Source organism: Acomys minous (genome assembly GCF_964271855.1).
Source record: "Acomys minous genome assembly, chromosome: 15".
Classification (NCBI taxonomy): Eukaryota; Metazoa; Chordata; class Mammalia; order Rodentia; family Muridae; genus Acomys; species Acomys minous.
Window position 1 is genome coordinate 7,433,360 of NC_140497.1, and position 22,603 is coordinate 7,455,962.

General features: G+C 47.1%; 1 protein-coding gene across 2 annotated transcripts in view; it reads left to right on the forward strand.

Moving 5' to 3' along the window:
• CUL4A (cullin 4A) overlaps nt 1-22,603 on the forward strand; it is a 42,684-nt gene that overhangs the window by 18,443 nt on the left and 1,638 nt on the right. For both annotated transcript variants that reach the window (XM_084759507.1, XM_084759508.1), the window contains 15 exons: nt 460-533; nt 1,142-1,304; nt 1,735-1,824; nt 2,685-2,767; nt 5,855-5,922; nt 8,938-9,056; nt 9,706-9,898; nt 11,860-11,964; nt 12,121-12,231; nt 12,305-12,390; nt 12,807-12,914; nt 17,152-17,265; nt 18,898-19,003; nt 19,303-19,475; nt 20,820-20,972. In XM_084759507.1, the coding sequence (XP_084615633.1) occupies nt 460-533; nt 1,142-1,304; nt 1,735-1,824; nt 2,685-2,767; nt 5,855-5,922; nt 8,938-9,056; nt 9,706-9,898; nt 11,860-11,964; nt 12,121-12,231; nt 12,305-12,390; nt 12,807-12,914; nt 17,152-17,265; nt 18,898-19,003; nt 19,303-19,475; nt 20,820-20,972 (1,746 nt within the window). The remainder of the gene's footprint in view (nt 1-459; nt 534-1,141; nt 1,305-1,734; nt 1,825-2,684; nt 2,768-5,854; nt 5,923-8,937; nt 9,057-9,705; nt 9,899-11,859; nt 11,965-12,120; nt 12,232-12,304; nt 12,391-12,806; nt 12,915-17,151; nt 17,266-18,897; nt 19,004-19,302; nt 19,476-20,819; nt 20,973-22,603) is intronic.

Here is a 22,603-nt window from a genome sequence, read left to right on the forward strand (position 1 = left end):
ATTGTTAGAAAATTAAGCCAGGAATAGAGGTTCTATATGTGCCTATAATCACCACGTTTAGGAAGTAGAAACAGGAAAATAAGGAGTGTAAGGTCATGAGACTCCCATCTCAAAAACCAAGAAAGACTAGAGCTTAGCGTTCAGCTGTCCCAAAGCTTCATTGTTTCAGCAGTCAGGAGACAGTCAAATGTCAGGTTCCTCGAGGTTGTGTGCTTTAAAAATCCCTGCAGTCTGGGCTGTTGTATTCAATAGAAATACCAGGATGGGTTGAGGGGTGCAGGGGGGAGGGGGGGGTAGAGAGGAAGAGGGTTAAATTTATAAAAATGAGGGTTTTCCATCAAGAAGTGATTGTTACATTCAAGACAGCTAATGTAGGATGGTCCAAAAACTCTGATCTCATGTGATAATTGTGTAAATGAGGGAACAGATGTGTAAGTGATACTCCGTTCTGGTCTTCAGATCATGATCAGAAGCATCTTCTTGTTTTTGGATCGTACCTATGTCCTTCAGAACTCTATGCTGCCTTCTATCTGGTGAGTCTGTCATTGTCCTCCGACCCCCCTCCACACACACACTCTGTTCTGGGCCTGATGCAGACCTGCTGTCTCCTCTGTAGTGGAGAGTGGTGCCCTTCACTGCACAAAGACTTCACAGGACTCCTGGGCTCTAAGCTGAGGCAGTACAGTTAACTTGAAGTCATTTCAGATTTATTTTCTGTGGAAACAACCAAATACTAGAGAGAGGGGGTTGCTGGGAACAGTACAGGGAGAAGGAAGGGGACCCAGGGGAGCAGCTGTAGTGGTGGTTCCCAGAATTGTGACACCTTTGTGGCTCACCGAAGAATGGTGAGCCATGGGTCAAAGACAGAAGATTCGACAATAGCAATTTGATTATTGGGTGCCTGGGTAACACTAGATACTTTATTACCTCCTCAGGATGATCAGCATGACCTATCTAGGATTCAGCCTCATTTAGGGTAGAGACATTGGCATCCTAGAGTGGCCAAACAAGCATTTCTAAGAGGACTTTTCAAGCTCTGGGTATAATTAGTAAACAGCAGTTTTTGCCTGGTACATGTAGCAAAGTGAAGTTCTAGAGCGTCAAAGGCTGGACCGGAACCTAGTTCTGCTTTCTCTGTCAGGGACATGGGCCTAGAGCTGTTTAGGAACCATATCATCAGCGACAGGATGGTGCAGAGTAAGACCATTGATGGGATCCTGCTGCTGATTGGGCGTGAACGAAGCGGTGAGGCTGTGGACAGGAGCCTGCTTCGCAGTCTGTTAAGCATGCTCTCAGATCTCCAGGTGAGGCCTTGGTCTTGATCATGGAGCGGCCACCTGCAGGTGCCTGCCCCAGAGTCAGCATGGGCTTCAGAGATACATGTGGGAATAGGACCACAAAAGGATGAGTTGGAAACGTGATCATCTAGTCCTTAAGGAGAGATTGATGGAGGCTAATGGTACACTACACAAGGATCCACAAAAGAATGCTGATAAGAATGGCTATTTAAAAATGCTAATTTCCATGGAAAATACACCATAAACAAAGGTAAAATCAAGTACCAAAGTGCAAAGGCTAAATATCAGTGTTGAGAGCGAACAGGGCCTCTGGCCTGTAGAAGTTCTGCAGAGCACAGTGGCACATGGTGAGCACCAGCTGCAGCCTGCTGACTTAGGAAGGGCTTGAGGAGGCAGGTTCCTGGGCTGGCGCCCGTCGTAACCACTCTTTCTCTAGGTATACAAGGACTCGTTTGAACTGAAGTTCTTGGAAGAGACGAACTGTCTATATGCCGCAGAAGGCCAGAGGCTGATGCAAGACAGGGAGGTGAGATGTGCAACTGCACTTGGCTTTAGCCCACCCTGCGGGGCCCTGGGGGCCTGGGACTGCGCTCTTTCATAGGCACACATTTGCTAAGTCTCCTCAAGTCCTCAGGAGTGAACTGCTTGCTGTAGAAAGAAGTTACTCTTTCCCTTAGGAGCTTCCTTCCTGCTTTCCCCTCCCTCTAAGTGGTTTATGAAGTAGCAGTGAAGCGCATGTGTAAGCAAGAGGATAAGGAGTAAATCCTAACTGTGAAAGATGAATGTAAAAAGATCTACAGGTTCATGTGTGTAAGGCATTGGTAGCGAATTCTCTCCAATAATACATGTGATGAAGCATATGTGACAGCAGCAGTGTCACCCCAGGCCCGCTGAGCAGCTTCCTGAGTACTGGAGTCCAGTCCTGAAGGAGCCCTGAGCACTTACAAGTTGGGCCCAGCCAGTCAGGCTGTAGTTTAGCTGCAGTGTGCTGTCAGGTGGCCCTAAGGACTCCACTCACCCCTGGACAACTGACCTCTGAGAGCACCATGTTTGGGTGCTAGGTTGCCAGTAAGTGTTGGGCTATCTTCCCAGGGACTACTAGTGCCTCCCCCATATGAGCCCACTAGGGTATATCATGTCCCCCAACACTTTGTAGTAGGCAGTGAGTGCAACTGGGCCCTAATTTTAGAGGTGATTCTCAACCCAGTTGTCTCTCACACATCCTCCCACCCTGCCCACCCCCAGTTATTATTATTTGAATTTAATGTGTTTGCTGTTTTTTTTTTCAATTTTATGAGAAAACTATGAATATAATGTGAGAAATGTTTTTGTCATTGATGTGTTAAATGTTTTTGTTGTTGTTGTTATTGTTTTGTTTTTTGGAAGGTCCCAGAATACCTTAACCATGTGAGTAAGCGCCTGGAAGAGGAAGCAGACCGAGTGATCACTTACTTAGACCACAGCACACAGTAAGTACCATCACCAAGAGCATTTCCTTCCCACAGGCTGCACGTCGGAATAGCTCGCACCTCTGGTTATTGACCCAGTACTCTGAGGCTGTTTGTTTCCAGGGCCATGCTTTGCCTGTAGTATGTCTGTGCTCAGCCATTGCAAACTGTACTCCTTACCACATGTTGCCACGAGTGGACTGGTCAAGGAAAGTGACACCCTTAGCCTCTGGTGCTTTGCTTGCCTGGACAGAATGTCACTGAATACAAGACTCTTCACTTAGACGCTTTTTATTACTTTTAAGTGTGTGCACTGTGTGGGTACGTATGTGCAGGTGCCTGAGGAGTCCAGCTGTGAGATCCCCCCTAGAGCTGGGCTCTTAGGTGGTTACGAGCCACCTGAGGTGAGTGCTGGAGACTGGGCCCTGGGCCTCGATGACAGCAGTGTGCACTCTTAGCTGCTAAGTCCTCTGCCCCCTCCCCCCACAGGAAGATTTCTGAGATGTCCTATGAGGCCATTCTTAGGATACAGTGCACTCTGCTTTCATTTGTCTTTTTCCTCTAGACTCTAAGTTGATGAGCAGCTAGGGAAATAAAAAAGGAGAGAGCATGTGTGTTTGTACATGTCATGTGTTGCATACTGCTGGGAGGACATGGAAATATGGGGGGCAGCACAAAGGAGACATGGTGACCCATGCAAAGCCCAGTCCTTGTGGGGTTTGGGGACAAGAGGAAGGAAGGGGTCAGAATCTCAGGAGATGTTGCATGTGAATTCAAGAAACAGCACTTTTCAGAGAGCATGTTCTCAACCTCCCTCCTCCTGGCTTGCTCTTCTCATCATGTCCCCATTAGCCGGAAGGTCCTTAGATGCTGCCCCTTGACCTTGGGCCTCCAGAACTGTCCCTAAATAAAGTCTTGTTCTTTATAAATTAAAAAAATAAAATAAATTAAATTAAAAAAAATAAAAAAGAGAGCGTGTTCTCTTTTCAGTGAGGGATGCCATGGGTCCTAGTCCAGAGCTGTGCTGGAGATACTGGGTGGCTCAGGGGTATTGACGTGCTCATCACATTCCCATTTGATAGAAGAAATGAGTTAAAAGGAGGCTATAGAAGGCTGAGCAGAAGTAACCAGGGAGAAGCAGTGGCCATACTGGGCTCCCCTCAAAAGTGGTAGTGTTGGGCCACTCCCATCTCTGGACTCCATTTTCATGGAGGGTGGGATATAACCCTGCCTTTCACCATAAGTGCTGTGAGATTTAAGTAGGTTGAAATGTTCCTTATCATAGTGGTGCATGCCTTTAATTCTAATGCTCAAGAGGCAGAGGCAGGTGAATCTCTGAGTGCAAAGCCATACTGGTCTACATAGGAAGTTTCAGATCTGCCAGGGCTACTTAGTGAGACTCTGTCTCCGGGGGGGAAAAAAAAATAAAGATGATGATTTGCTGCCAAGCCTGGTGACCCAAGTTTGGTCACCAGGACCCACATAGCAGGAGAGAACTGACACCTCAGGGTTTCCTCTGGTGTCCACACGTGCTGTGGTGTGTCCACAGTGTACAACATAAAACACTAGTACTTGGGGAGCTGGAGAGATGGCTCAGAGGTTAAGGGCACTGACTGCTCCTCCAGAGGTCATGAGTTCAATTCCTAGTAACCACACGGTGGCTCACAACCATCTTTAATGTGATCTAATTCCCTCTTCTGGCCTGCAGGTGTACATGCAGAGAGAGCCTTGTATTCATAATAATTAATAAATAAATCTTTTTTTTTAATAAAAAACACTAATACTTGCCACCAAACCCCAGTAGTGTTCCTTAGAAATTCTAAAACGAAGGCTTGAGAAACGTCTACAGTTAATCATTCCTAGAATAAAACAGATTCTCTGTGATTTTCTGAAAAGAGAAAATGAGTTATGAGTAACAAGAGAAAGCCAAGATGCTGGGTATGGTGGGGCCCCTGTAATGCCAGCACATGGGAGGCCAAGAAGGAATGGGTCTCTGAGTTAAGAGCTGACTTGTTCTACATAGTGAGTTCCAGACAGAGCGTTGGGAGCAGAAAGGGAGCACCAGGAAGACCATTTCTGTACCTGTGTAGTGGTCAGGCCGCATTTTCCACCGCCCCATTCTGTGTGGTGCTCATGTGCCCAGACTCATAGCAGGCTGTTTCCATGAGCAGAATCCTGCCCAGTAATCATGAGGTTGAGGTGGAGCTGTAGGAGTTTCTCAGACCTAGAGCAGACGATGAGACAAAAAGTAGAAAGGGCCAACCTCTAGAAGCCTGCGCTGCCAGTACTTCCTGTATTACAGAGGTAAGGAGCGATGCTAAGACAGTGGAAGGCAGAGTAAATGCAGCAAGATTGTGGCCGGTGATAGAGGAGAGCAGTCGGTCTAAATTATGAGAGAGTTGCTAGTTTGCCACAGAAAATACTTAACTCCGTGGATGCTAGACCTGGTGGTGCCTCAGCACAGGAGCAGGTCAGCATGACAGTGAACACAGACCAGAGCACTCTGAGTAGGCATAAGCATGGCTTAGGCTGCATGGCTAGATGTGGTCTGCTGGCTTCCAGACTGCTTCTCTAGGCTCCCTCCTCAGGACTCTAGGCTCTGCCTTAGGGTTTATGTCTGCAGTTGAGGAAGCTTTAGCAAGTGACACCGATCAAGACCAAACCATGAAGGGCAGAGGTCATAATCAGAACCCAGTGTACAGCACATGTGCACCGCCGCACCCAGGCAGACTCCTCAGTGCTCACTGCCAACCGGTCTGGACCTCCCTATGACCTGCTGTGTTAGTCTGCAGGTTGTGTTTAGAAATGTTGCTGCAAGAGCCAGGAATGGTGATGAATGCCTATAAGCCCAGCACTGAGTAGTGGAGGCAGAAAACCCATGTGTTCAACAGCAGCTTGGCTATGTATTGAGATCCTGTCTGATGGAAAAAATAAACTGCAATGAAATCTGGCTTTGGAGTCATCAGCAAAAGCCATAATTAACAGTCAGCTTGACAAAAAGCTTGTTCTTTATCCCTCTGCCTGCTTGTCTGTAGGCTGCCTGCGGTGACTTACCTCACCTTGGTAGCTAGCCAGCCTCCGCTATGGACACTTTGCTTGCTTTTACAGGAAACCACTGATTGCCTGTGTGGAGAAGCAGCTGTTAGGAGAACATTTGACAGCAATTCTACAGAAAGGTAGGGTTTCCCAGTCATGTGTGATCTTAAATGGGATTCTAATCTTTAACTTTGGAAATATTGTATGTAACTTCAGAAATTGTGGTTTTTGTAAGACAAACTATTGTGACACCTGTTTAATGAATGTGTTAGCCCTCAAAGGAGTACATGGCTAAGTGATAGAACTAGGACCACAGGTATACACCACCACCCTTGGCGCATAACTTGGACCTTTGGGGGTGGGGACAGGGTTTCTCTGTGTAGGCTTGGCTGTCCTGGACTCACTCTGTAGACCAGGCTGGCAGAGATCACCTGCCCAGCCTCCCCAGGGCTTGAGATTACAGTTGTGCACCACTACTGCCTAGCCAGCATGCAGTTCTCTAGTGTTAGTTTAAAAAGAAAAAAAAAAAAAGACTGTATGCTGGTAGTTTCAGCCCTGCTTGGCATGCTAAACTACCTTGGAAAGTTTTCATTTGTTTTTCTTGTTTGTTTGTTTTTCAAGACAGGAATTGTCTGTGTAGTAGATCTGGCTGTCCTGGAACTCTCTTTGTACTCCATTCTGGCCTCGACCTTTAAGGCCTCCTGAGTGTGGGGACTAAAGGCGTGCGGTTTTCGTTTGTGGGAGAGCCATCCCCACTATGGAGTGCTGTAATGTAGAACACCTGTTGTGTGCAACGTCTCCGTGCACGCATGGGTGCATGCCGATTGCGTAAGAGCCACCAGCATCTGCATCTCGTGCTGTTACTTCATAAGTTAGCTTCAGCTCTTCTAGTTCTTCATGAACTGTACACAGGTCACCATGAGCATGCACAGAGGCCTACGCTCTCCCCGACGGTGACTTAATTGGAGAGGGGTAGGATTTAGATTGATAGCTCTGTTATCTTCAGAATAGCTGTAGGAGGGGCTCTCTAAATAGAACCAGTTACTCAGTTACGACTTAGGGCTTATAAATATATCTTTCTTAAAAGCTGTCTTTAGAGGGTATTATACCTCTTTGCACATAATATTAAAGCCATAAAGCATAGTATTTTCATCTCTCACCCCACTTTTTAAAAATTTATTTAATTTTATTTTTTTATGTGCATTGATGAAAGGGCATCAGATCCCTGGAAATGTAGTTACAGGCAGGTGTGAGCTGTCATGTGAGTGCTGGGAATTGAACCTGGGTCCTCTGGAAGAGCAGCCAGTGACCTTAACCACTGAGCATCTCCTCAGCCCCTCCCACCGTACTTTTTATGGTCTGTACTTTTTGGCTTTAATGTTGACACGTTTAGCACAGTCTTCATTGCTTTCTTTCTTATTGTTTTGTTTTGTTTTTCACCCCTTCGCTGTGAGTTACATCTCTAGAAATTACAATGAACACAGGCCACTTTTTTAAACACTTGGATACCAGTGTAACTTGTTATAACTTTATTGTTCTGTGTCACCATTTAAAGTCATTTAGTTGTGATAGGAAACTGTAGCTCTTCTCTTGAGCTTTGAGTGTCTGAAGGTTTCCTTTTGAGGGAGCACCATTCCTCCCAACATCTGGTAGATTCTCCTCTGCCCAGAGAGTAATGCTGCTCTCTGTGAGACCCATGTGGGACTTCCATACAGGAGCCAAGTAAAACCAGAGGAAGAGTGTGCCAGGCCTCTGCTGCCACAGGCTGTCCATGTAGAGCAGTCCCTGTGAGGTTCTTCTGCTTTGCATGCAGAAAGACCAAGGCTCACATGGCTGCTGCTGCCCAGGCACCATAGTCTGTGGCTGCACACTAGATGGATGGGTTTTTTAGTGAGAGTTTTGGTTTCTTCAAAACACAGAAATATTATGGGAATATGTTTTTGTTTTAATTCCATGTGCGGGGATATGCGGCTGCTTTGCAGCAGCTGACTATGATTTACCTTGTGCTCTAGCAGGGGTGTGGTTTTGCCAGCTGCAGATAGTTTCTGCGTTTGGCATTCTGGGAAATTTTCAGAGGCTATATAAATGCTAGGCCCCTGAGAGGGGAGATTGCCCATGGGCTGACTGCTTGGTGGCTGGTTGTGGTTTGTCAAGTAGTCATGTGCAAAGAAATGAGAAGAAGAAATTAGACAACCTGTCTGAGAAGATCAAACTTGCTCCAGTGAACTCAGACGCCCCTCTATCCTCTTTTCTGTCCTATCTAGTGCTGGGGGATTGAAAGAGTGGAGAAGGGTGAAAGAGAGAAAAAGAAACCCACAAAGTAGTAAAAAATCTGGCTACAGGGTTTCTCAGTGACACCACACAAAAGCCCACCGAAGTGCATACTTTCACTCGACGCTCTATTCTATTTATCTACCTAAAAACAGATGCACCCAAAATTGTGTTAAGTGATTTTTTTCTTTTGAATTTTTTGTTTTTGTTTGTTTGGTTGGTTGGTTTGGTTTTTGGTTTTCGAGACAGGGTTTCTCTGTGTTACCCTTGGCTGTCCTGGACTCACTTTGTAGACCAGGCTGGCCTCAAACTCATAAAGATCCACCTGCCTCTCTCTCTCTCCAGGTGCTGGGGTTATAGGCGTGTGCCACCACTCTGGAACAGTCTTTCAACAAATATTTTTTCTGACTAATAGTGGGGGGAAAAAAACCTCACTGGGTGTGGTGGCATACACCATTAATCCCAGCACTTGGGAAGCAGAGGCAAGTGGATCTCTGTGAGTTCAAGGACAAGCCTGATCTACAAAGAGATTTCCAGGATAGCCAGGGCTACACAGGGAAACCCTGCCTCCAAAAAACCAAAACAACAACAAACAAACAAAAACCTCAAATAATTTGCATTATTAATTTCTCAGGGCAAATACTTGTCTAAATATTTTTGATTCATTATTTTTGTGAAATATAAGGGCTTTAGTGAAATGAGAAAGTAAATAATACATTCCCAGAATTAATACTCAGAAAAATGAAATTCACCTATATGAGCCATCTCAGGCATTTAATCAGACAAGTGTGCCACTGTAGCTGGTGTATGCGGCAAGTCTGCAAGCCCCGTACTTAGTGTGTATTCTCACTCATGAGTGCTGCCTTCCTGCTGCATGCTACTAGGGCTCGACCACCTGCTGGATGAGAACAGGGTGCCTGACCTCACACAAATGTACCAGCTCTTCAGCCGGGTGAAAGGAGGGCAGCACGCTCTGCTGCAGCACTGGAGCGAGTACATCAAGGTACCGGCGGCACCTCGATGCACCCTACAGAGGGAAGGGAACCCTTGTGAGGGGTCATCTGCTCTCCCATTTTCCAGATCACCTAATGGATGTTTTCTAAGATGACACCAGCAGTGATGGCCACTGTCCAGGCGGACGCCTGCAGTGTAGTGATAACAGCTTCTCACCCATTCGTGTGAATGCCTTCTCAGTTCCACAGCCATACTTTTTGGCAGCAGTCCGTAGTGTGTTTACTTATCAGGCAGGTTCTGCTCACTGAACCGATGCGCACCTCGGTCCAGCAGCAGCCACTGGTTTATCTGCTTATCATGCGTGACTCTGCTCACTGCGACCTGCTACACGCGTTATTGGTATAGCAGTTTTGTCTGTCTACTGCTGTGTTTCTAAGCCCAAGTTAAAATTTACTGCCTCAGTCTACCTCTCTGTTCCAGGCATTGTGCCCCTCACTTTCCAGTACAGCACCACTCAGCATCCTCCAGGCGCCACCTGCCCAAGGGATTACTAAAGATATCCACAGTTATGGCCACTTATAGAGAGGGCACTGCCAGTATCCAGTGGGGAAACCATGCCCGCCACCATGTTGTGAGACAGAAGAGATTCTTTAGCTTCTGAGACCTGTTGCTGACTTGGTGGTTTCTTGTTTCTATAGACCTTTGGGACAACCATTGTCATTAATCCTGAGAAAGATAAGGACATGGTCCAAGACCTGCTGGACTTTAAGGACAAGGTGGACCATGTGGTGGAGGTGTGCTTCCAGCGGAACGAACGCTTCATCAACCTGATGAAGGAGTCCTTCGAGACGTTCATCAACAAGAGACCAAACAAGCCTGCAGAGCTCATTGGTAGCAAAACAGCCCAGATGCTCTTCCTGACTTACATTTAGACAAATGTACTTACATTATCCATGTGTGTTCCTACGCAAGTGCAAGCCGGAGGGCATTCATGAGTCTTGCACCACGTGGGTCATGGGGACTGACTCAGCTTGGCAGCAGGCACCTCTCCCATTTAGCCACCATGCTGGCCTCTTAAATGCTTTTTAAATATAGGAAAAGAATGCCAGGTGTGGGCACATGCCTCTGACCTGAACCCTCTGTGGGCAGAGGACTGGTGGATCTCTGTGAGTTTCACAGATGAAGGCTAGTCTTGTCTACATGGCAGGTTCCAGACCAGATATGATAAGACCTTGTCTCAAAAAAGTAAAATGAAGGCTGGATGTGGTGCTGCTCACCACTTTGATCCTAGCACTTAGGAGGCAGAGCCTACATAATGAATTTCTTTCTCAAAAAACCAAAAACTTCACATATTTTTCCCGATCAGGTTGAGGCCTTATTAGAGTACGCCTGAAGCCGCAGGTCTCAGACACAGAGTGGGAGGCTTGAGGAGCTGGGTTGACAGAGCTCTAGACCTGCCTCGATGGTCATGGCCGTCCCTGTCCTGAGCTGCAGCCCGAGCAGCTGTGTTCATGAGGACTTTGTTCTGTTGATGCTCTGTGGTTATTAAATATCACCAGGATGATCCGCGGAGCCCGTTAACCCCACTAGTTAGTAAAGTCTCACTGACTTCATAGAAGGGCAGAGAGTGACCCTAGGAGAGTGTGGTGTAACAGCACAGAGCAGCTCTCATTTGCGTGCATGGCCATAATATTCCACAATAAGAAAAGAAGATAAAATAAAAGGGGGCTGGGAAGAAGACTCATGGGTAAAATATTTGCTATAAAAGCATGAAGACCTGAGTTCAAATCCCCAGCACTCATGTAAAACCGGCAATGGTGGGGTGGACTCTGTTCCCCAGTGCTAGGGCCATAAAGACAGATCTCAGAAGCTTGCAGCCCGCTGGACTACCCAAATCATTGAGCTTCAGGTTCAGGCCATGTCTCAAAAAAAAAAAAAAAGTGGTTGAGGAAATGCCCCAAGACCCACCCTGGCCTCTGTACACCTGCACAAGCAAGTACATGCATATACCACACACACTATGCTTGTGTGTGTGTGTGTGTGTGTGTGTGTGTGTGTGTGTGTGTGTGTACACACACATCTTTTTGTGTTTTGGTTTGGTTTTTGTTTTTCAAGACCGGGTTTCTCAGTGTAGCCTTGGCTGTCCTGGCATCACTTTGTAGATCAGGCTGGCCTCGAACTTACAAAGATCTGCCTGCCTGTGCCTCCCAAGTGCTGGGATTAAAGGCGTGCTCCACCACACCTGACTACATACATCATTTTTAAAAAAAAGAATAGAACTAATAAAAAGCCAGAGCAACCCAGTGGCTGTTTAACCAGACTTCTGTGTTTCCATGGAGAACTAACAACCCAGGGATTGGGCTTCCAGAAGTCCTGGGCTCTGTCATGAGGGTATGCCTGGCAGTCCGGTCCATCATGTACACCACCACCAAGAAGACTTTGGCTCCTCAGAAGCAGGACATCCCAGTTGGAATGTCCTTACCCCTGAGTGCACACCATGGCCTTGGCACCTGAGACCTCAGGAGAAGTCTCAGAAAGCCAGCTGAGTTTTCTTACAGCAGATTGGAAAAGGGTGCATTGTGGTGGCTATGGCACTGTGTCCTAAAACCCTTGTGTGAAATCTAAGGTTAGAAAAGAAATGCATGCCTGCCATTTAAAAATTCAGGGTCTGGAGAGATGGCTCAGTGGTTAAGAGCACCTCTGCTCTTCCAATAGACCTGGGTTCCATTCCCAGCACCCACGTGGCAGATCACAACCATCTGTACCTCTAATGCTGGGGGTCTGACCTCCAGCAGTATCTCTACTGCTTTAACCCCACAACCATTTTCTAACTGGAATTCTTGCTCTTCCAGCTAAGCACGTGGATTCCAAGTTACGAGCAGGCAACAAAGAAGCAACAGATGAAGAGCTGGAGAGGATCCTGGACAAGATCATGATTCTGTTTCGTTTCATCCATGGTGAGAAAGGGGGTGCAAAGTGGCCAGATGAGCGTGCAGACCTGCACCCAGGAAAAGATGTTCCCCTGACCTGGAAGTAGTGCCAAGGAGCTTCTGGGCAGTGGAGTGCCACGTGTATACCAGCTGTCTCAGGTCTTGCTTTTCCTGTTTGCACAGGTAAAGATGTCTTTGAAGCATTTTATAAGAAAGACTTAGCAAAAAGGCTGCTGGTGGGGAAGAGTGCGTCAGTGGATGCAGAGAAGTCCATGCTGTCGAAGCTGAAGCACGGTGAGCTCAGGGCGGGCCGCTCCCCGGGCGGGCGCCATGCCGGCTCTTTCTCACCCTTCCTTCACGTACGCAGAGTGTGGAGCTGCGTTTACCAGCAAGCTGGAGGGCATGTTCAAGGACATGGAGCTTTCCAAAGACATCATGGTTCACTTCAAGCAAGTGAGTTGTTCTTCAGTAAAACTGGTGCAGTGGGTCTAACAATCTGTTACATTTGTAGCACACACTGAGTAAAGAAAACCATTCCAGTGACATTGGAACACAATGTTCCAAAGACTGAAACAGGTCCACATGTGAAACTGTTCTAAAAATCGCAGTTTCCAAGCTGGGCTCAGAGGTGTACACCTTTAATCCCAGCGTTTGGGAGGCAGAGGCAGGCAGATCTCTTAGTTTAAAGCCAGCCTGGTTTCTACAAAGCAAGTTCCAGGATGACCAGGGATACATAGAGAGCCCTTGTTTCCAAAAAAAAAAAAAAAAAGTTACATGTATTATACATAAAATTATATACATGTACATACCGTTTCTTCTTTGGTGCATTATTTGTCTACTTACTTTGTCTTGTATGTCTTTGTTTTTAGCATATGCAGAACCAAAGTGCACCAGGCCCCATTGACCTTACAGTGAACATCCTGACCATGGGCTACTGGCCGACCTACACGCCCATGGAAGTGCACCTCCCTCCAGAGGTGAGTGGTCAGCAAGCCCACTTAGGCCAGGCCTGTTTGTTACCTTAGTGGTGTGGGAGAGAGATTTTCAAGTCACTCTCTCCATGTTTGCTCATCCCTTGAAGGTAGTGTTTGAAAATGGCCTCTTCAGCCGGGCGTGGTGGCGCACGCCTTTAATCCCAGCACTCAGGAGGCAGAGGCAGCCGGATCACTGTGAGTTCGAGGCCAGCCTGGTCTACAAAGTGAGTCCAGGATGGCCAAGGCTACACAGAGAAACCCTGTCTCGAAAAAACAAAACAAAACAAAAAACAAAAACAAGAAAATGGCCTCTTCGGCCATAGAGACACCTTCCTCATAGGCCATGTCCTTTTGCTCTCCATCAGCAAGGACGCTTGTGATAGCTTACCTGGATGATCTTCATTTGTATCACAGATTGATGTCAGCACCTTGGTCATGGTGGTGTCAGGGCTTTTGCACTGACGATGATCTGAAGTGTGTGGAGAACCTGAAGTGGGCCATGGAGCTGTGGGTTCCACAGGCCACACGGTCAATGGAGCCGAGAGGCTAAAACCCACAGGCCACACGGTCAATGGAGCCGAGAGGCTAAAACCCACAGGCCACACAGTCAGTGGAGTCGAGAGGCTAAAACCCACAGGCCACACAGTCAGTGGTTCCAAGAGGAGGGGCAGGGCAGGCCACCTGGCCCAGTGACTGTCCTCAGCACAGGGGTGAGGACCCTTCCAGCAGACAGAGACTCAGTGACTCTGTCCTCAGCACAAGGGTGAGGGCCTTTCCAGCAGACAGAGACTCAGAAACTGGGTCAGGTTGCCCCTTGCAGTTCTCTGGTGGGACCTGGTCTGCTCCCTCCTGAAACTTTTTAGATCCAAGACTGTGTTCTCAGTTTCATTGTTTGGACCCCACTGGCCTCTGTGATGTTCTCTGTTTGTCTCCATCTCTGCCCTAAGGGTCCACACACCACAGAGACAGCTGTGTAGCTCAGCATGCAGCTAGCATGTTTGCTTTCCCCTTGGCTGGATGTGGTGCCCCATGCTTCCATATTCCTTCTCATAGAACTAATCTAGACCTGGCCAGGTGTTCCCACTGCCTGAGATCTGCCTGCACCTGCCATGTGCCATACATAGCCTTGACTACTGGAGTTGTGTTCATTTTGTTTTCAGGCATGTTTGTGCCTCAGCAGTACCTCTTCCAGACAGCGTCCGTGTTGCCTCTGCCCTGGTAGCCGTGCTTGGTCCTGAGATTCATTTCTCCTGTCCAGTAGCCTCTCAGGACACTACAAGGTGTTGACTTGTTCTGAAATGTCCAAACTTATGAAAGTGTGCAGGATGGTTCCTGGAACGCCTGCTTAGCACTGGCTGTGTGGATGGCATCTCTTTCCTGTTCAGTGGGCTCACTGCCTCAGCGCAGGCCTTCCAGAATTGCTCCCAAGCACCTCTGATCAGGAAATGCTCACTAATGTGAGTCCTTCATCCAAGCTTTGCCAGCTGCCTCAAGTGTACCCGTAGTAGCTGCCATGGTCAGTCTTGGGTGGTCAGCACGATTGGATGGGCACTGACATAGATTAGCAAAGCATGTCTCTGCATGTGTCTGTGAGGACATTTCTAGAGAGGAGTATATCAAGAGTTTCAGACCTGTTTGAGTTGGCTGATGGATTCATATGTCACGACTATAAGAAGGTCGTGGAATTGTGGAAGAGAGTGGGATGTAGTTGGAGAAGGCAAATATACCCTGGCACTGCTGCCTTTGATCACTGCTTGCTGCTTCCTGGACACTAGGAAGGAGGCAGCACTGCTCCACCACCCCCTTCTCCAGGGCCTTTCTGCCTTGCCACAGCCCTAAGAGTGATAATGCCTCCAAACTACAGCCTGAAACCGACCCAAAATGAATGCTTCCTTTCTAGTTGTTTTTCTCAAGTATTTGTCACAGCATCGAACATTGACTCACAGTATTATGGTACCCCACTAATCCCAGGATGCACAGGCAGAACCACATCTCAGCCTCTGGATCAGTGTTCTGCAGGTGTTGTTGAGGTGTCTTGTGATATTGGGTCCTTTTTTTTTTTTTTTACCCTGCTGTGAGTGTTCTCTCTGTAAACAGTAACTTTGCAGAGAGCTGTTCAGGGCGGTGTAGACTGCTCATCTGCCCCCTGCATGATGACCCTTATCTGAACTGGCTTCACTGTGATGAGTGGAGTTGGTTGTCGAGTCCCTCTGTTTAGAAGCTGACATTCTGCTCTAAGGAAAAAGTCTCTATTCTCCATTTAATGTATACTTGTTTTTAGGTCTCTCACTGAACTCCTGGGTTCTTATTTACTTGCTTTGATGCCTACACCATCCCAGATCTTTCATCTGCCTCCTTGGACCATATCTTCGTTGTCTTTGAAGACATTTTTGTTTCCCAGCAGATGATCTTGGAGCCTTTCCTGATGCTGTATTTTTCAACTGTGTCAAAATACACCTTCATGTAGGATTTTCCTTGTTATGGTGGTGCAGTAAAGAGATGAAAAGCTCTATACCCTCGGGTGGCCTCCCTCATCTCGTCCCCTTGGGCTGCAGCCACTCTGCTTTCTGTATGAGTTTTTGCCCTTGCCGGCCCATGGTTTCAGGCTCCTGTGTGATGTGCACATATGTGCTGGCATTGCTGCTGCTCCAGGACTCCTCATGGCACAGTGCATGCTGGTGCTTTGCTCCTCTTACAGCTCTGTCACAGTCTGCTCAGTGGCTCATTGAAGGATGGGCCTTCAGGCTCCTTCTGCATTTGGACTGTCATGAACGATGTGTTCGTGAAGATGGTTGTGAATGCCTGTGCTCACTTCTGGATAGATGGGTTCTGCTTTTAATGGAGCTGAGCAGTGTGGGCAACTTACCCTGCCTCAGTGGGTGAGAGGTGATGTCTGCCTGATGATGATGCAAGGCATCTTTTCATGTGTGCCGGACACTTGGGAACTTTGGGGCACTGTCTATTCAAGTCCATTTTTGAGGTGTCTTGTGTTGTGTTCTTCACATGTTCTGGATGCTTGACTCTTAGCAGAGAAGTGAGATGCAAATATATTCTGTGAGATCTCTTTATACTTTCTTGAAAGTATCTGTCTTAGTTTGTTTTCTGTTGTTGCTGCAACAGAATTCCTGAATCTGCGTAAGTTAATTACAGAGGCTGGGAGGCCATGGTCAGAAGGCTGCCTGTGATAGGACATCAAGTAGAGAAGGGGTTCAGGAAAGATAGCCAAGCTGCTAGAGCCCACTAAGCCATGCTCACAACCTCGGTGCCTGTGAGGCCCTTTAGTCCGTTCTCTGCATGCATCCCTGACTGTCCTGCTGGTCAGCTTTTTGTCACTGTGACAGTACTTGAGAGAAAGCACTTACAGGAGTGAAGGTTCCTTTGTTCATAGTTTCAGAGATTACAGCCCAAGGTCACCTGGATCCACTGCTTTGAGACAAGAGCATCACAGCAACATAAGCTGTTAGGATCAAAGCTGCTCATCTCATGGGCCCAAGAGAGGACAGGGACAGGCAATACATTCAAAGGCATATCCCCTGTGCCCTGCTTCCTCCACACAGGCCCTGCCTCTGACAGCTCAACTCATGATAATGTCAGGGCCTCATGGTTCAGTTGCTTTACAAAGCCCATCACTGGCAGCCACTCCTGGAGCACCTGAGCCCCTCCAGCCATGTCGGTACAAACTATGACAGTGTGTGACAGAGGGAAAGGACATGCACTGGGTACAGGCACCATTTGACCCAGGATGGCCACATATGCTGATGGCAGTGAGTAGTAGGAGTGGGTGGAGCCTGAGTGTTGAGCACCAAAATAGACAAAAGCAAGATGTCATCATAGGGAACTGTGAGATCTGAGCCCGTGAACATCGCCACAGGTAGCATGTAAAATGTAGAGAACACCTGTCGGCCTGGAGCTGCATTTTCAGCGGAGCTCTGCAGCCTGTAAGTTCTGTCAGGTGACGGTCGGTAGTGGTGCACACCTTTAATCTCTGGATCTCTCTTGAGTTTGAGGCCAGCTTGTCTACAGTGTTCCAGGACAGCCAAGGCTACAGATGGAAACTCTGTCTCAAAAAAACAAAGAACAAAAACAAAAACACACACACACACACACAAAAACCCTCACCAACCAAATAAATAGATAAATGGCTTTGCCATAATAAATAGATATATAGGAAAAAAACAGAGCTTTGTTATCGTCAGAATATATGTGCTCAGTGTCTCCTATGTGTCTCTTGTTTTGGCAGATGGTGAGACTTCAGGAAGTTTTCAAGACATTCTACCTGGGCAAGCACAGTGGCCGGAAGCTGCAGTGGCAGACAACACTGGGGCACGCAGTGTTGAAGGCAGAGTTTAAAGAGGTCAGTTCTTTGTCCTGTGCTCCTGTTTCTTCCTTTTTGGCAGGATGTTAGGAGAATTTTCAGATTGGTGTTAAATTTCCATAACAATGAAAGGCAAGATTTTTCAGTATGATTCAGCAGTAGCTTTTCTTGGTCAATAAAAATAGCAAGGGTTAGCCAGACGTGGTGGCACACGCCTTTAGTTCTATCTATAAGATCTGGTGCCCTCTTCTGGCCTGCAGGTATACATATGGGCAGAATATTGTATAAATAATAAAGTCAGTTCCCGCTCTCCACTCAACTGTGGAGAATGTCCTGTCCATTGGCTAGATCTGGGTAGGAGTTTGATGTTTACTGCATATATTGTTCTTGGTTGGTGCCATAGTTTGAGCAGAACACCTGGGCTCAGATCTGCCTGTCATAATGTTCTTCTTATAGGTTTCTAGGACCCTCTGGATCCTTCTGTTTCCCAATTCTCCCATATTTCTCTTGCCTAGAGTCCTAATAGGATGTCCTCATATCTATCTCATAAATCTTTTAAAAAAAGGAAGAAAGAAAGAAAAAGAAAACATAGTTAGTATGGCTATAGGCTAAGATGCTGGTGGACCCTGGAGAGGGACTGCAGGTGTAGCTGCAGGCAGAGTTGAGCTGTGCAGTATCATGGATAGTGGCATGTGGAAGTTTGACCATGCAGACCAAAACCCAGGTTACCTACCTTTTACTGCCTTAGTTCCAGTTCTAGGAAGTAACCACTTTCCGTGTCTGCAAGTGAATGTGCCAGGGTGTGTGTGTGTGTGTGTGTGTGTGTGTGTGTGTGTGTGCGCGCGTGCGCTACACACATATATGAAAGATACATGTCACCAGGCAATGCATGGGAAAAAGCTTTCATGTTCAAATCTAACTTTAGTATACAAATCACCTATGCTGCAGGACACAGTGGCACACACCTGTAATCCTAGCACTCAGGGAGGCAGAGGCAGGTGGATTGCTATGAGTTCAAGGGCAACCTGGTCTACAAAGTAAGTCCAGGACAGCCATGGCTACACAGAGAAACCCTGTTTCGAAAAACCAGAAAAAAAGAAAAAGAGACGTGGGATATCCTAAGGCAGAATCTGCCCCCACAGAGCAGCTGAGCAGAGGTACATATTGACCTTTTACTCCTGTTTTGAACAAGGTGTTGGAGAGCATTCTGAGGCCTCCCCGTGCTTCGCCTAAGCCTCTAGGATTCCCATTGCTACCCACCCAAAGCTTCAGGAAGCCATGTGTCATGGTGGTTGTTCATGAGCCCAGCACTCCAGAGGCAGAGACATGAGAGAAAGCTCAAGGCCACCCTGGGGTTATATAGAAAGACATTGTCTTAAAAACAGTAACAGCAACAGACAAATAGGCCTGATGCCTGGAAAGTAATGCTCAGGATCCCCTGCCTCAGCCTCTCACTGCTGGCTTATAAGCATATGTTGTCATGTCCAGCACCAAGACAAGTGTAATACCCAATAATTATTTCATTCTTTTATGATCAGTAACATAATTTCTTCTTACTTGGTGGCTGTTAGTCAGTTCTGAATTCCCCAGAAAACAGTACATACAAAGCAGCATGTTGTGACTTGCGAAGTGTCCAAGCTCAGCTTCTATGATGGCTCCATTTTCTTAAAGGGGAAGAAGGAGTTCCAGGTATCCCTCTTCCAGACACTGGTGCTGCTCATGTTCAACGAGGGGGATGGATTCAGCTTTGAGGAAATAAAAATGGCCACTGGCATAGGTAAGAAGACTCCTTAAGACTTTGGGGTTTGTTTGTTTGTTTGTTTGTTTGTTTGTTTGTTTTGGAAGTCATGTCACATTGGCTACCCTGGAACTCACAGAGATCCACCTACTTCTGCCTCCAAGTTGCTTGGATTAAAGGTGTAGCTCAGTGGCATGCACAGGACCCTGGGTTCCATCTGCAGCACTAGGGGAAAGAAATTAACAGAAGGTGTAGACTCTGCTGTCACACCCATGGTTTCTGTCATTGCTGGGTCTCTCGTGTTTTGTGACAATTCTTGCCTCCTTTGCCTCCCACAGAGGACAGTGAATTGAGAAGAACACTGCAGTCTCTCGCCTGTGGTAAAGCACGGGTTCTGATTAAAAGTCCCAAAGGAAAGGAGGTAGAAGATGGAGATAAGTTCATTTTCAATGGAGACTTCAGACACAAGTTGTTCAGAATAAAGATCAATCAAATTCAGATGAAGGAAACCGTAAGTGCCAGCTTCCTCTTTTTATTCATGTGATCTCACCAAGGAGTCCTTAGCATTTCCAGTAATGCCATTAGAGGTCGAGCTTATGTCTGAATCTAGTGTAAATGTAGAGTCTTGGAGTAGTGTCCTTTATGTATCTTTTGTTACTTTTATGTTATCAGTAGAAGTAAAATGAAGAAATCTGTGTAACAGCCATGCCCATATGTGAAATCATACTTTCCTATATTGAATGCTAGCACAAAAAAAGCACGTGGAATTTCCACAACTAGTGCCTGCCCCTCTTATTTGCCTGGCCCAGTTCAATTGTTCCAAACTCAGCTGGGCTTGATGGTGCACACCTTTAATCCCAGCACTCGGGAGGCAGAGGCAGGCGGATTGCTGTGAGTTCGAGGCCAGCCTGGTCTACAGAGTGAGTCGAAGACAAAGACCACATTGTGAAACTTTGTCTCGGAAAAAAAAAACCAAAAAACTGTTCCAGACTTGGACATGGAAGGAGGAGGTCGCCTACGGTACCTAAGCAATTCCACAGGGAGCAGGCTCAGTTTCCCAAATCTAGACAAACTGAAGACCACAGGTGTCAGCCCTGGTGGCCTGAAGCTGACACCCACAGTGGGTTCTCATAGCCCCCTCCTTCTTAGAAATGCCTCGACTGGGGGCTGGAGAGATGGCTCAGAGGCTAAAGAGCACTTTCTGTTCTTCCGAAGGGCCTGAGTTCAATTCCTTGCAACCACTTGGTGGCTCACAACCATCTATAGTGAGATCTGATGTTCTCTTCTGGCCTGCAGGCACTCATGCAGGAAGAATACTGTATAATAAATAAATCTTTTTAAAAAAGAAAGAAAGAAAGAAATGCCTCGACTATGGCGGTGTATTGGCGGGGGGTGGGGGGCAGGGGGTGTTCTTACAAAGTGTAGATGGGGCTGAAGAACTTTAGTTATCCTGAGTGATGTCATAGATTACCCCTCATTGTGTCACTCATCCTGAGGCTTTCAGTTTGCTGGACAGAAAATATCCTCCAAGTACTCAATAATACAGTATGAGGAAGCTAGAGTGAGGTCTCCATGGTTCAGAATGTTGCTCTTTCAGAGGTCTTGGGTTTGGTTCCCAGTGTCCACATGGCGGGTCACAACCATCCTCTGCTGCCAGGAGCCGTTGATACAAGCATTCTTATAAGAAAACTACTTTTAGAGGTGGTCGTTTGTGAAGAGTTATGAGCTTTTGTGGAACAAATTAACATGGAACAAAGCAGAACTCATCCAAAGCCGGCCTCGGTTGGCTTCAAAGCAAGTGTGTCAGTAGGAGGCGACACAAAGCACCTGTCCACTGTTTCTTCCTTGTGTCCAGGTTGAAGAACAAGTCAGCACCACAGAGAGAGTATTCCAGGATAGACAGTACCAGATCGATGCTGCTATCGTCAGAATAATGAAAATGAGAAAGACTCTTGGCCATAATCTTCTAGTTTCTGAATTGTACAATCAGCTGAAATTTCCAGTAAAGGTAAGTAGTCAGGGTGTTAGTGTTGGAGTCTAGGTGTCCTAGTATGGCCTGTGTGAGCAGAGGCCGGCACATGTGACGGCGAGGGCCCTTATGGTGGTAGTAACTCCCAGGCACCTGAGGCAGTGGTGCTGATAACTGCTGGATTCAGCATTCACAAACTACATAGTGTTCCATACTTTGGAGATGTAAGTCTGCCGCAGGCTTGTCCCTCTGTTGTTCTAGAACTGAGCCCTAAGGTTCTGCAGAGCCTGAAGTAAAGGATGAGGTGGTGGCACATTACACAAATACGCCATAAAATGCATTGTCAGCTCAAAAGAAATTAGACTCTCAGGACCTGCAACCTTCAGCAACTGGAAGTCCCCTGGCTTCATACCTGACTTGTCCTCCCTTATCAGGAGGACTTACCACACTGAGACAGACTGTTTAGTCAGTACCTCAAGGGCAGGTGTACCTGGCCCCTGCCCTCTAGGATGCTAGGTGCATAGCCCATGCAATCCTGTTTGGTTGTTTTCTGCCTCAAGTCAGAGCATCTATTTGTCCTTTGCAAATGAAGTGACCTGGGAATGAAGTGTAGAGTATATTGGGCAAAGTTCTAGCCCCATGCTTTTATACTAATTGTATGTTCAGCCATATCTTGTAGAAGGCATGGCCTGCCACTGAGTACAAGAGTACTGATGCCCCTCAGCAGAGGCCCAGGCTCCCAGGTGCTGAATAGCTCACTTCGTGCTGCCACACAAGGGAGGCACCTGCCTTTTGGACAGAGGCATTCTAAGGCTGTCCACCTGGCCCTGGTTTTAGTCATCCACGGAAACTGAATTATTTGACTGCACATGGTGGCACATGTCTTTAATCTCAGCACTTGGGGATAGAGGCAGGTAGATCTCTGCGAGTTTGAGTCCATCCTGGTCTACATAGCAAGTTCTAGGACAGCCGCGGTTACACAGATCGACCCTGTCTCACAAAAGAAAACAGCAAAGATGGGGCTGGATAGTTGTGTCTGGTCCCCTGCTTTATATTATATACACATGACAAGTTAAAACAGTGAGAACAAGGCTCTGTAGTGGTGTTTGTAGAATGACAAAGACAGGCATGCTTTTACAGTTCCTTAACAGAGCACTCAGAACTTGTGGTTAATGCCATGTAGATGTAGCATATTGCTAAGTATGGGATGAATAGGAGGAAGATGGCTAGAGATGGTGCATACCTATAATCTTTACCATGGGGAGGCTGAGACAGGAGGATTGCTGCAAGTTTGAATCCAACCTGGGCCACCCAGGTCAGCCTGGGAAATAGAGCAAAACCCTACCTCAGAATCTCCGCAGGACCAATAAGAAGGCTCAGCAGATAGGTGCTAGTCACACAGTCTGACAGTTGAGATTGATCACTGAGACCCAGATGGTGGTAGGGAAGAGCCGAGTCCTACAGGTTGTCCTCGGCCTCCACACAGGCGCCATGGCACGTGCCCACACTCTTACACCCAAAAGAAAAAGTGTAAAACGAAAAATGTAAATAATAGTAGCAGAGTAATGCCCCACCAGAACATAACCAGATTTTCCTTCTAAACATGTGTGAGCATGCTACATGTAGGGTCTGTCCTGCCTATATGCTACATGTAGGGTCTGTCCTGCTTA